This window comes from Nilaparvata lugens, chromosome 12 (genome assembly GCF_014356525.2).
Source record: "Nilaparvata lugens isolate BPH chromosome 12, ASM1435652v1, whole genome shotgun sequence".
Taxonomy (NCBI): domain Eukaryota; kingdom Metazoa; phylum Arthropoda; class Insecta; order Hemiptera; family Delphacidae; genus Nilaparvata; species Nilaparvata lugens.
Genome location: NC_052515.1, coordinates 636,707 through 651,297, shown reverse-complemented (window position 1 = coordinate 651,297; position 14,591 = coordinate 636,707). Strand labels below are relative to the sequence as shown.

Sequence of the window (14,591 nt, the reverse complement as noted above, 5' to 3'; positions counted from 1 at the left end):
TGAGAGAGAGAGAGTGAGAGAGAGAGAGTGAGAGAGAGAGAGTGAGAGAGAGAGAGTGAGAGAGAGAGAGTGAGAGAGAGAGAGTGAGAGAGAGAGAGTGAGAGAGAGAGAGTGAGAGAGAGAGAGTGAGAGAGAGAGAGTGAGAGAGAGAGAGTGAGAGAGAGAGAGTGAGAGAGAGAGAGTGAGAGAGAGAGAGTGAGAGAGAGAGAGTGAGAGAGAGAGAGTGAGAGAGAGAGAGTGAGAGAGAGAGAGTGAGAGAGAGAGAGTGAGAGAGAGAGAGTGAGAGAGAGAGAGTGAGAGAGAGAGAGTGAGAGAGAGAGAGTGAGAGAGAGAGAGTGAGAGAGAGAGAGTGAGAGAGAGAGAGTGAGAGAGAGAGAGTGAGAGAGAGAGAGTGAGAGAGAGAGAGTGAGAGAGAGAGAGTGAGAGAGAGAGAGTGAGAGAGAGAGAGTGAGAGAGAGAGAGTGAGAGAGAGAGAGTGAGAGAGAGAGAGTGAGAGAGAGAGAGTGAGAGAGAGAGAGTGAGAGAGAGAGAGTGAGAGAGAGAGAGTGAGAGAGAGAGAGTGAGAGAGAGAGAGTGAGAGAGAGAGAGTGAGAGAGAGAGAGTGAGAGAGAGAGAGTGAGAGAGAGAGAGTGAGAGAGAGAGAGTGAGAGAGAGAGAGTGAGAGAGAGAGAGTGAGAGAGAGAGAGTGAGAGAGAGAGAGTGAGAGAGAGAGAGTGAGAGAGAGAGAGTGAGAGAGAGAGAGTGAGAGAGAGAGAGTGAGAGAGAGAGAGTGAGAGAGAGCGAGGGAGGGAGAGAGAGAGAGAGATTGAGAGAGAGAGCGTGGGAGGGAGAGAGAATGAGAGTTAATTGTACAGGACATGCCTTCCAGAAACCATTGTCAAGAAAAACTGAAAGGTTATAAGGTGAAGTCCTTCTGTCATCTTGAATCCTGCATTTTATAATTTCTGTCATCCTCGTTACGTGGCAGTCCTTAGTGCAATTTCCTCCTCTCCTCCTCATCTTCCCTTTCTTTTGTACTTCTATCCTCATCTCATTTAAATTTTCTTTCTTTTTTCTCTTGAACGCAATAACCAGTGCATTGTCTTGGCGTGAATTTTTCTCGACATGTATTGCGGGTACTTTATATGCAAATTGGCTGCTTCTCTTCGTATGCAAATTGGTGTAATTTTCACCGTTTTCCACCTTCACACGGAGCAAATTGATTAGGAAAAGTTTCTATTTGTCCATAATAGTCTATTAGTAGCGGTAGTAGACTGCAGTTTATAGTGTGATGATTGTCTTGCAATAGGTATACATTGAAAAAGTAAAATATTTGTTTCAGTAGACTCCACAAAACTCTAGTAGCGGTAGTAGACTGCAGTTTATAGTGTGATGATTTTCTTGCAATAGGTAATCGTTGAGAAAGTAAAATATTTGTTTCAGTAGACCCCACAAAACTCTAAAGTGTGGTCCACGTTATAATGGCAGTGGAGAAAGATAGCAGAACAACGTTGCCGATCCTCTGTCTTGTCAATGCCTTCTATAGATGGTAGCTGATAAAGGTTTATTGATGTAATATTAACTGTTCATTCTCATAAAATCACTTCAATTATATGGGCTGCTTTTGTTCAAATTAATAAAAACAATATAAAAACTTGTAGTACCCTTTATAATATTGTTTTTATTAATCTGTTCATTCTCGTTTAAAATAATCTATAATATATTATTGAGCAAGAAATTATATTTTTTAATTATTTTATAATTGAGATGGAATTTTTTGTCAATCAATTGATAATTCTACATTGTTGAAAGGCGATCTGGCAACAGATCAAAGCGAGGAAGAGATAGCGCTATCCGCTTTGTTAAATGATAGACAAGGATAGCAATATCATTGCTAATCAAACACTGCCATTATAACGTGGATCAGACTATAATGTTCATTCATGAAATAACCAATAGAGGATGTAAAAGTTTTTTTAATTATTATGAAACGAATCCATGATAATGAATTGATTATAATTTAGAAAATCAATCGAAATGTCATTTGAATTACGATCGTATTATATTGAGTTGTATGTAAATAAATTGTAGGGTTTGTTTAGATAACCAATCTATTTGTTTAGATAACAAATAAATAAAATAAAATAAATCATTGACGAAGAAGAAAAGAAAAGGCCGGGTTGCATAATAGCCGGCTGAATTTTAACCGTGATTAATTCCACGAGAACCAATCAGAGAAGGCCTTTTAGAAAAGACGGCTTCTCTGATTGGTTCTGCCCCTTCGCCCATGACAAATCCATCGCGTTCTTCGTCCCATGGCCTTGAGGCCTCTTCAATACGGTTAAAATTTGACCTTGGCTTTTGTGCAACTGGCACAAAGAGTATCTATCCTATTTATTGGCTTATTAAGGCACTGTTGATATCTATAAGTTGAAAATAAAGTCCACATGAGAAGTCAAGAGCAACTTAATAATATTAATTAACTAGCCGTCAGGCTCGCATCGCTCGCCATATCCGTCCAGCCAGGGAGCTCTGCCCCCTGGACCCCCGACTGGATCAGCCAAGAATGAGATCATTCGCTCGCCTGCATTTTTCATTTGATCATTTTTATCATATGTTAGGACGATCCAGTCGAGGGTCCAGACTAAACGTCTGGCTCAACGGATATGGCGAGCGAAGCGAGCCTGACGGCTAGTGATATAATATTCCCAGGAATAGCTCTGATTGAAGTAGCAGTGCCCAATCAATTTTTCCGCGATAAATGCATTTAAATCTTCAACTTGGTGCTAACCTAACAAAGTCAACTCAACTTAATGCCAACCTGACAAAAATATTAATTTAGTTACCAGTTAACAACTGTTTCGAAGAGGTACTCTCTCTAGATTATAGTTCTATATTAACATATGATATGGACATTTTTCAATTATAATTAAGGGATTGGAATAAGAAGAATATACATGCTAAAAGACGAGCTTTAAACCCTTAAAAACCACCCTTAGAGTTAAAATATTGCCAAAAGGTTTCTTAGTGCGCCTCTAAAGGGCCAACTGAACATACCTACCAAATTTGAACGTTTTTGGTCCGGTAGATTTTTAGTTCTGCGAGTGAGTGAGTGAGTGAGTGAGTCAGTCAGTCAGTGAGTGAGTGCCATTTCGCTTTTATATATATATATATAGATAAAAGATAAACTTAATAGAATCGATAAATTAAAACTCAAAAATTTCAAGTTTATTTCAATATTATTGAAACTTTTGGATTGTTTAGTGTTATTTCCGGCTCTTATCAACCCTTTGAAATTCAAAATTCACCAGTCATATCTCGAATACGTATTCTCTGAGTGTTAATCTTTAGTGAAAACAGAAATTTTAAACTTAACCTCACTTTGGACTATTTATGTGCCAAAATCAAGGAATTGAAGAAGTTTTGGGCAATTGCCTGTTTCTCTTTCCAAATATCGTGTTTGTGACTGTTCTAATAAATAAATAAATAAATAAAAAAAATAGAATTATAGTAACCTTTAAAATGATTGAAATAATAAATTAAGAATACAAATTATAACAACTAGTTTCATTCATAGATGGAGCCACCATCACCCGCCTCTCCAATTTGCGTTTACTGTAGTATACACTGGATGGTGTAAACACTGAAACTAGTCGTTTAATTTGTATTCTCAATTTATTCCAGAGGGTACTATAGTTCTATTTTATAAATAAGAGAAGGTAGCCCTGAATTCATACATTTTAAGAAAAATCGATTAAATTGTGAATTGATGAATGAATTCGAGTACGCATAGAACAAGAGAATAAAATGGATTTATAAAGATAAAACGCTAGGGATGAGGAGAGATGAGGATAGCGATAACATGAGTGCGACGAAGAGAGAAAAGGAGTAAAAACGTAGTTTGAATGAATTGAGAGAAAAATAATTACATGATTGCAGTGTAACGTACGTTGTCAGTTCCAATATTGAATCAATTTCATTCATTTCATCGGATGTTCAACTGATTTCGACAGCTTTCCACATTAAACTGTCAGCATACCCTATGCATTACACCAACACACGCCCATCCAACCAATGCTGACAGGTTATAATGATTCTCACCATATCCAATCAGGAAAATCTCGCGCGATATATCCTGTATGTCAGAAACTGAATTTTCTGAATGGTAAAAAAATCCTCCCACATGTGGTTTATTTCAGTGCAACACATGAGCGTTCTTAGAAGAGGTGTAGACATCTCTTTCTCACTCTCTTACGGTTCCTCTCTCTTCGAATGTCAATAAAGCTTATCTATTTATTCATTTATTTATAATGTTTTTGTGTAGTTGAGAAGTTGATATTGTGGTAATTATTCATATTGAATGGAAAAGACTAAGAAATTGTCAGAAACCACAGATGTATTGATACTTAGAAAGACCGGTTCCGGTTATTACACCATTGTGAATCTCTGATAAACAGGTTTATGGAAGTTTACTTGAAGTTTATCAGAGATTGACAATGGTGTAATAACCGAAAACGGTCTTTCTAAGTATCAATAAATATGTGGTTTTTGACAATTTCTTAGTCTTTTCCATTCAATATTAATAATTACCACAATATCAACTTCTCAACTACACAAAAACCGGTTTCGGTTATTACACCATTGTCAATCTCTGATAAACAGGTTTATGGAAGTTTACTTGAAGTTTATCAGAGATTGACAATGGTGTAATAACCGAAACCGGTCTCTCTAAGTATCAATAAATCTGTGGTTTTTGACAATTTCTTAGTCTTTTTCATTCAATAAATTTATATCATGATTTAAATGGATGAGTAAGTATAAAATACAGATTAAAGGAGTGAGAGATTGTATACTGTTAAACTGTTAAACGTTAAGCAACAGTAGAGTAACAGTATTTGAAGCTGCAAAGTTGCTGAGAAGTTAACAAACTTTGTAATCCTTTCAAAGCTAACACAAACAAGAAGCAATTATTTGAAGAGTGAGACTTGTTTGGATTGGAGTTGGAGGTGAGAGAGACGGAGAGAAGAGGAATGTGAGATGAAGTGATAGAGGAGAGAGAGAGTGACTGAAGTTTGAAGAAGCAGGGAAAGTCAGACTGAGTAGGGAAAACTAAAAAAGGAGCAGAAAGGGTGCATAAGGACGGATGGAGGAAGGAAGGAAGGCACCAAGAAATCGTTTGAAAAGTATTAAAAATTTGAAGAAAATGAAGAATCTCGGAAGAAGGAGAAAAATCTCAACTGGAGATGAGATAGAAGTGTTCTAGTAAAGAAGAAGGAGAGAAAAGAGTTTTGAATTGAAGTGAGGAAAAGCAAACAGAGTTTGTAACTTGCTGAAGAATCCTGTGGAAAGTAGAGGAAGTTGTGTTGAAGAAAAATAATCTTTGAAAATAAAATCTGAAGCAACAGATGAAATATAGTAGCTCAAATAGGAGAGATTCAAACACGTGAAAGAGAGAAAAAATCAAGATTTAAAGTAAAGAAAAGTAGTAAAACCCATAACTTGCTGGGAAAATCGTGTGAGATGTGATAAAGATGGAAGAAAACCTTCAGAAAGAGGATTTGATTTGATTAAATTTTCTTCCTGGAGACTCTTAAAAGAGTATAGGAGATCGTCAAGAAGGAATATTTATCAAAAAATAAAAGAACACAAATAATCATATATACATCACATTCTACAATGTAAATTGAATGAATGAATGAATGAATGAATTTTATTCGCCAAAAACAAAATACAAAGAAGCTTTACAAAAAATAAATATATGCTACTGCACTTAACTAAAATACATACATAAAAAAATTAGGGAACTATTAATAATAATAATAAAATTTTGGCACTACTGGCAAAAGTAACACTTGAACGCCAGTAGTGAGTTCAATTAAATAGTAATTATATATAATATTAGCAGGTAACCCGTGCTTTGCAAGGGTCTTTCTCAAAACTTGACGTAATGAAATCTAGAAGAATCCAAAAAAGGCCTATGTACAGTGAGTCAGTCATTCTATCAGGGCTCGAGTAATTTTGAAATTTTAATAATATAAAATGTAAGAATATAATTTCTTTATGTGAATAACAACACCTTCATTGAAAGACATATTAACTGCTTGCGTTTTCATATTGCCGATACAGCATTGATGAAACTGTAGACGTTTATTTAGCATTTGTCTCAAAAATTGTTCTAGCTGGAAAATTAATAATCCATGCCACGTGTACGCCTAAACATTGCATCAGGAAAACTTAGTTTCAAAACTATGTTTTTCAGGTAGGAAGCAATATAAAAACAGATGTTCCTTTCTTAATTTCGACCCTATGATTTGGTGATCTTTTAATGAAATCGAATGTAGCATTAATGAAATTTAAACATTAATTTTGAAAAATGTAGAAGGAAAATTAAAATTTGGGCTTCCAGGTGCACGAGATTAATATTTTTAGAATCTATGTGCAAAATCTGATCTTAATCATTCCCGTTTTTCCGGTATGCAATCCACAAGTTGACATGTTTTGATGCGAACAAACGAACAAACGAACACACGTACAAACACAACCCTACTCTCTCTTATTATATAGATTAGGTACATGTACAAAAACAAAAGAGTACAATTTAACCCTCCCAAAAGCCTCATTATCCATCCATAAATTCTTGCATACTGTACTAGCCTATACCCCGTTCACTAGATATTTTTTCAATAGCTTTTTGAAAATATCCTTATCCTCATTTCCTCTCGAAGCTGACGGCAGTTTACTGCTAAGTTTTAGGAAAATCTTAACTTTAGTGAGGAACACACTATAGTGGCAGTATTTGTTTAACATTATAATCCGTACAAAATTACTTCTTACTTGGAGAAATATGAGGTGCACAGAAATGGAGGGAGATCAGCCAATTACAGTGATTAGTAGAGTCTTAGGTAGAAGCGCAGTTGCCAATTTGTCAGTCGTCAGACTGCTTTCAGACAGGGAACTTCGCATGTGTTGCATGAGCACATGAACAGTCACTAGAAGTTGGAGATCGGGAGATCGCTGGTCGCTTCAAAACGGCAACATCGCGCCTCTGTATCCCTCCCGCTGTATGCTTTCTCTGCTGCGCATGTCCATCCCAAGTCAAAAGTTATTTTCTACGGAGTATAGTGTTACTATCCTTGTCAATCATTCAACAAAGCAAATGACGATATCCTTCACGAGCACGGCAACGTTGCCAGATGGGTTTTTACAATGTATACATATAAATTAATAGAGATATTTTATCTCCATCATGAAAATTCAATATCAAATCATTAAAAAATATAATTGACCGAACGAAGTGAGGTCTAAGATTCAAGTCGACGGTTTGGCATTTATCTTAATGTTTAAATAATGTTTATATGTTTTTATATTTATATGTTGCGCATTTACGGCGAAACGCGGTAATATATTTTCATGAAATTTGACAGGTATGTTCCTTTTTAAATTGCGCGTCGCCGTATATACAAGGTTTTTGGAAATTTTGCATTTCAAGGATAATATAAAAAGAAAAAGGAGCCTCCTTCATACGCCAATATAGAGTAAAAATCAGACTATAGAATTATTCATCATAAATCAGCTGACAAGTGATTACACAGATGTGTGGAGAAGCCAGTCTATTGCTGTATTTCCATTAAGGTCTATAGTTTCAATCAGGTACTTGTGGATGAGAATACTGCGTGAGGTCTACTGTTCACAGAACTACTAGTATAATATTGATTATTCTAATCAAGAATGAACAGTTTATATTACATCAGATATACCGGTATCAGGTGCTATCCTGTATACAAGGCAATGGCAATACAGAGAGTCGGAAATGCTGTTCACCTATCTTTCTCCTCTGCCATTATATCGTTGACCTCAATGTAGACGATGAAGTAGTAGCAGAAATAGAAGAAAAACAAATACGGAGGAAAGAGAAGAACTCTGAAGTGAAGTGGGGAAAACCAATCGAAACTTGTAACACTCATTGAGAAAATCGTGACAATAAACCTCTACAAACCTCCAAAGAAAACCGTGAGAAAGTGACAAAAACCTCTAAAAATCACACGATACGATGACAACAGATTTTCAAGCAGTGAATGGTCACTCAGCTGAGTACACAGAAACATCGGGAATGAAAGTTTATTTATCAGGGGGGGGGGGCGATCGGACACCCCCTGCTTGAATTCCCCCCTTGGTACTCGAGGGGCTATTCTCAAGAGGTTTGAGTAAGAGCGAAGAATGTCACCCTCTCTTTTCCGCCCCTTGGCAAATATAGATCCTGGTTCGCCATGACCAGACATTAGTGTCTTTTCTAAAAAACCATCATCTCTTAAGAAGACCAGCATCTCTTAAGAACACCATCATATCTTAAAAACACCATCATCTCTTAAGAACACCATCATCTCTTAAGAGCTGCAAGTGTCTTAGGAGTACTGCAGTTCTTTGATTGGAGAAACATTATATTGAGAGAAGGTCTCACAAAAGTGCAGTACTGAAGCTTTAATATTTATTTATTTATTTATAAGGTTAGCAAAAAAATACAAGTATCGGAAAAGAAAAAACAGGCTATTGCCTAAAACTTCTTCAATTTCCTAATTTAGTTTTAAATTGTCCAAATATTATTGGTTATGTCCATTCAAATTTCTACACCAAATCACAATCAAAAATATAAATTAGAATAAACAAACAATTTTAAATTTGGATGGATTAATAATAAAAGTTTCTTAGAAACATGAAACAAATTCACAAAATAAAGAATAAAAACACTTAAATTTTGAGCTCGAAAATATCACATTCACCATAGCTATATAACAGCTGACTGAAATATTGAGCTAAATATTGCAGGAACATCATCTCAAAAAAAGAATCATGAGTGTATTCAACTCATACTTCTTGATAATGAGATGATTGTATCCATGAAAATGAAATGATTGTTGTACATAAAAGTGATTGTTTTGATTGTTTTCAGAAATAAAAAGATGGGAAGAATGATCTTGTCATAATTTCTAAGCAGCCTGAACACAGGGACAATAGTAGCGTCCACTAGCTGTAGTGGGAACACGGAATCGGAACTGCTGCCAGGTACATTTGTGTCAACGTTAGTAGACAGAATGTTGATCACTCACAGGTGTAAGATTCGAAGTGGAGGGGGGAACTCCAGCGTGACGTCACGTGTAGTAAAAATATGATGGAGTAACCACACTGAGCATACAGTTTATTCACTGTATCTTCAAATAAATCGTCGTTTATTGCCCTCAAGATTGACCTAGAACTTGAAAATTCCCCATACTTATAGCTAATGAATCACCGATTCTAATGATGTTGTTAAATATTCCAAGTTCATTCAACTTGTATGAATAAAATGAAGTTGAAAGTTTTTCAAGAATCTAAAAACGTGACACGAAAAAGTTAATAAGCTGGAAAAGCGTTAGTAGACAACGTTATACTATTATAATTTCAGATTAACGCATGAAAAATATTGAAAAATTAATGTATTGCAATAAACCGATCCTGATAAATTTCATTCATATAAATGCACTGAACACATGCTGGTATTGAGCACATGTTCTACGAGAATCAAAATATCTCATCCCCAAAATTCACAAGCTGATGTATAGTCAAACTACAAAATATAAACACGACCTAGAAGATGAAGAAACCTTGAGGGTTTGAAAAGGAAAGTTAGGAGGTGGGGTTTTTGCTTTTATATGGCAAAATGCTTGTATTATTTGAATGTTTCGATAATTATTGTAAGGCAGAAACAGAAAGCTTGCATGTCAGAAAATGTTTGTGTTATATAATTTGACTATACGTCACCGTATGATTTTAAAGAATGCGATATTTTTCCTACTCTGTACTACAGCCTACGTCACGGCTGCAGTTCCCCCACTCCAATTGCATTTCAACTAAAATACTATAGATGAGTGACCAACCTTCTGTCTACTAACTTTGCATTTGTGTTACTAACATTTCCAATTCCGTTTTCCCATAGCAGCTAGTGGCTGCTACCAATGTCTCTCTGTGCAGGCTGCTTGGAGATTATGAAAAGAACATTCTTCCCAATTTTCCCTCATTTCTGAAAACATTCGAGATCACCAGAATTATTTTAATATAGAATATTTGTTGGAGAAAAACATTGAAGTGCTAAAAGTGGAAGTGTATATCATCATGGAGAAAATATAGCATGATAATATATCCCATGGTATGGGAAGTTTATGTTCCAAATTTCACTGTTAACTCAAGCCGATACTCCTAGCGATTCTTTTTCCAGAAGCTATGTGACGCTGGTAGTCTCTCATACTGTGCCGGTCTTACACTTTCATCCGACCAAAACAGTAATAATACATATAGCCTTTCGAACCGTCGACCAATCAGAAGAGAGAACGTTCCCACCATTCCACTAACTCACTTCATGCTCCGCCCATCTCACTTGTGATTGGTTGGAGTATCGAAGCTTTGAGTTGGTTTTGAAGAGTCGATCAGAACTTCCAGTTTCACCAGTAGATGACAGCAGCAGTAGCTGGGTCAGTCACTTTTAACAGTTTTTTGATTAAATATGAACTTAAATCTACAGGAAATTTATTTATTTCATTGTTGTCATGGAGGCAAAATGGATCACCGATCTGTTACTTCCACACATTTTTCGTATGAATAAATAAACAAAATTATGAGCTCAGATGTACATTAAGTCAGTCTTATAAAGCTAAGAAGCAAGAAACTGAGTTAGTTGGCTTGGTAAACCAAACTTATGTCAAGCACTATAGCGAGATCCACGTCATAATGGCAGTATTTGATTATCATCGGTTGCTATCCTTGTCCATCATTCGACAAAGCAGATAGCGCTATCCTTTTCTAGCTCCGCAACGTTGCCAGAGCGTTCTCCAACAATGTAGGAATATAATTGATTAACAGAATATGAAAATTCATCATCTAATAATATTGAAAAATATAGTCTCTTGATGATTAAAATAGACTGTAATTGTTCAGTTTCAACAGCTGATATCACATCAGATATACTGGGATCAGCTATCCTTTATGACTGGCAGTGGCAAGGCGGAGAATCAGCAGCCCTGTTCTTCACTTCCATCATAACGTGGTTAAGATTGGCAAATTGGATTGGATTGGATCTATTAAGGTGCGTACAGATTTACGCGCCGCGAACATGAGCAATTCACTTTTAATCAGCTGATGCCAAGCTTTTCATATCTGTATCTTACTGTTTCTGTAAAAATATAGATATAGTCAGCTGATTAATAGTGAATTGCTCATGTTCGCGGCGCGTATATCTGTACGCACCTTTAGATTGGCAAAGTCGATTGGATAAATTGGCAATGGGACAGTTATGGGAATGAGCCTTTTTGGTGCCTTTCCTAATGTCAAATATTTGTACACAATGTGATAAATAAATAGATCATTCAGTTCAAATGATCTTGTATTATATTCATTTTGTTGGATGTTGAATAAATTGGACATTATAATTCGTAGTCCTTCAATGTCATCAAAACAGTAGCTTAAATCGAATTACACCTTTTGCAAATGAAGATCTATAAATTCACCGAAATACTCGTTTCAAGTGCAGGAAGAGTTAATTCAGAAGCATTCAATTAAGAAAATCTCTACACTTATCTGGAGCTACAAGATTTCACTCACAGTTTGTTTAGCAAAGAAATTCCAAACTCCAGTTTGGCAGAGTTGCTAAAAGTTTGCAACTCTTTTTCACAGACGAGCCCCAAAGGCAACAAACTGTGAAACATCTACTACTCTCTCACTCACACTGTCTCTCTCTCACGCACACTCTCTGTTTCTCTCTCTCTCCAATTCTCTCCCACTCTCTCCCTCGTCCTCCTATTGAGTGCTCCTTTCTGTTGTATCCGAACATTTAAAGCTTTGATAGCACGATTCCCACAGTTTAAGATCTTTCATTCGAATAAATTTTAGATTTTCCAGGATGATCTCATAGTAAAGGTATCAATGAATTATCTGTGGACGAGAGTTATCAAACTTGAAATAATATTTCTTTCAATGAAATCCCAACATTTGAAGATTTGGTGGAACGATCGCCTCAGAATCATGAGGTTTATTCAAATAACTTGAAGATTGTGTTTTTCAGGAAGGTCTCAAAGTGATGATACAGTGGAGAAGAGCTATCAAATCAAGGATGATTTGTCCGCTTTGTATTCTACGAAACTGTTAATGATTATTTGAGAATGGAATGAATGGAAGCTATAGAATATAGAATCATGGCTTTGTATTACAGGGAATGATCAATGATTGCGTTGAAAATGTGAATCATTATACTGTGAGATTGCATTGAATGGGATTCTAATTAAATGGTTCCCATGAGTTTTGCAAAAGATCTGCAAGATCTGAAGATGAATTTTTGAAAAATTCAAACTTAGAGAGAAAGGGAGAATGGGAGTAGACACAAATTCAGAAAGTAGGCCCACTAAGAAAGGTAGAAAGGAAAGTAGTAAATAGTATATTTCGCACCTAGAGCAGAAAATGAGATTTTTCCGGCTCGAAATCGGTTTTCAAGTCCGAGGCCGTAGGCCGAGGACTAGATAAGATTGAGAGCCGGAAAAACATTTTTGCCCGTGGTGCGAACGATATTTTTCGCCACACTACAGGTATTGCTGACAAAATAAATAAAGAATACTCGTTAAGTTATCGTACCTATCTCTTGATTTCAGTGGTAGAAGATTTGCAGTCAGGATTTCAGTTTTTTTAAAATTTCACTTGGAATATCATGTGCTGAATTAGTCTGATTAGAGATTCGAACTGAAATCATGGCGACTTCAGCTGATGAAGAAGGTGGACACTCGCCCGATCTAGCGGATGACTTATTAACTACGGACTTCCATTTTAGCGGCTAGAAAGAGTACGTTTTCCGGTCTAGGCCGGAAAGAAAGCCTTTTCCGACGTCAGACGAGAGTCGTCTGCAAACAAGGTCTTTCAGATCTACGTAGGGACTGGAAAACAGCTGCTTTCTGTGCAGTGTGGCGAAAAAATATATCTCGCTATATTCAATTCATTTCGACTGATACTAATATTCAGGCGTTTAACTTTCTATGCGGTTGTGAAGGTGAATTTGTGATAAATATCCATATTTAATGAAAAAAAAAAAAAAACACTTGATACTGTCAACTTGACATTCTCAAACTGGTAGTGATTTTGAAAATTCATGGATTATGAGGATTATTAAGGTTGGGTTTGGAAACATATAAATTTGATTTTTTATGGAGGACTTACCTGAAGATCTTGCCATCCTCTCTTGCCCCATCCTGAAGAAGGCATGTCTTTCCATCCTCTTTTGCCCCATCCTGAAGAGGGCATGTCCTGCCATCCCCGTTTGCCCCATCCTGAAGAGGGCATATCCTGCCAACCTCGCTTGCCCCATCCTGAAGAAGGCATATCCTGCCAACCACGCTTGCCCCATCCTGAGGAGGGCATGTCCTGCCATCCTCGTTTGCCCCATCCTGAAGAGGGCATATCTTGCCAACCTCTCTTACCCCATCCTGAAGAAGGCATATCTTGCCATCCACGCTTGCCCCATCCTGAGGAGGGCATGTCCTGCCAACCTCTCTTGCCCCAGGATGATTGCAGATCTCTCCAGGCTCTTTTCTCTTCTTCATCCTCTTCAAAAGTTTGTGGTAGCGATGATTGAACCTGGAAGCAAAGGAAAACGTTTGTTAAGATTCCGATTGTACTACAAATTTGATTAATTTCTCGTAGGTAATAAATATTATAACCTCCATACATAAATTTCCACGATGATTATATCCAAGTAAACTGTCATAGCATTTTCAATCCACTCTGGCTGTAAAGAATTATCAATTTGAATTAGAAAAATCCAAAACATGACTGTATATGGAAACAATAAAATCATTTTTTAGAACTCGTGGCTGGAGCTCAAGGCTTCTTTTTCCAGTCACGCCAAAAACTATTTCGTATTCCAATGATTCTTTTTATTTGTAAAAATATTCCTTGTATTTGGCAATAAATTCATTATTCATTCATTAAAAAAATGAATTTCAGTTTTGTTTTTCTGATTGTTCTTCACCGTTAAACGAAGAAACTTGACTTTCTGGATTCAAATGCATGCCCTTTAGAGACTGAGATTTATTTATTTATTTATTTATTTAAAATGCAAATGACACTAATGTAATAACATTGAAAGATAAAATAATAAGGTAGTCCTTGTGCTATTTTTCTTCCAAATTTATAAGTGACAAAGTCCAAGATAAGGTTAGAATTTCACGTGTACAATTTTTATGAGATTTTAATCCAAAATTAACATTAAAACTAAGTGAATGAAATTTGTATTGTGATCATAATAAATTCAAATTCGTATTTAATTTATGATCAATGCACTCATCTGTTACCAGCATTCATATCATCATAGAGTCTAGTAATGTGGCAAAGCATCAAACAACTATGATAAATCATTTCATGGAATAACTCAATAGCCTCACACCACAGAGAAAAGATACAATGAGATACCAATATTTCACGTTTTATGAATTCATATCACCATAGTGCAAAGAGATATTCATGGCTGTATATCCATAGAGAGTCTCCACAGAGTCTATAGTGAGGTCCAAGTTATAATAGCAGTGTTTGATTAGCAATGGTAT

The 14,591-nt window shown here is 36.2% G+C and overlaps 1 protein-coding gene across 8 annotated transcripts in view; it reads right to left on the bottom strand.

The window, feature by feature from the left end:
• The window catches only part of LOC111051590 (prothoracicostatic peptides), a 276,122-nt gene that overhangs the window by 29,214 nt on the left and 232,317 nt on the right, over positions 1-14,591 (bottom strand). For all 8 annotated transcript variants that reach the window (XM_039438592.1, XM_039438598.1, XM_039438595.1 and 5 more), the window contains one exon: positions 13,207-13,623. In XM_039438592.1, the coding sequence (XP_039294526.1) occupies positions 13,207-13,623 (417 nt within the window). The remainder of the gene's footprint in view (positions 1-13,206; positions 13,624-14,591) is intronic.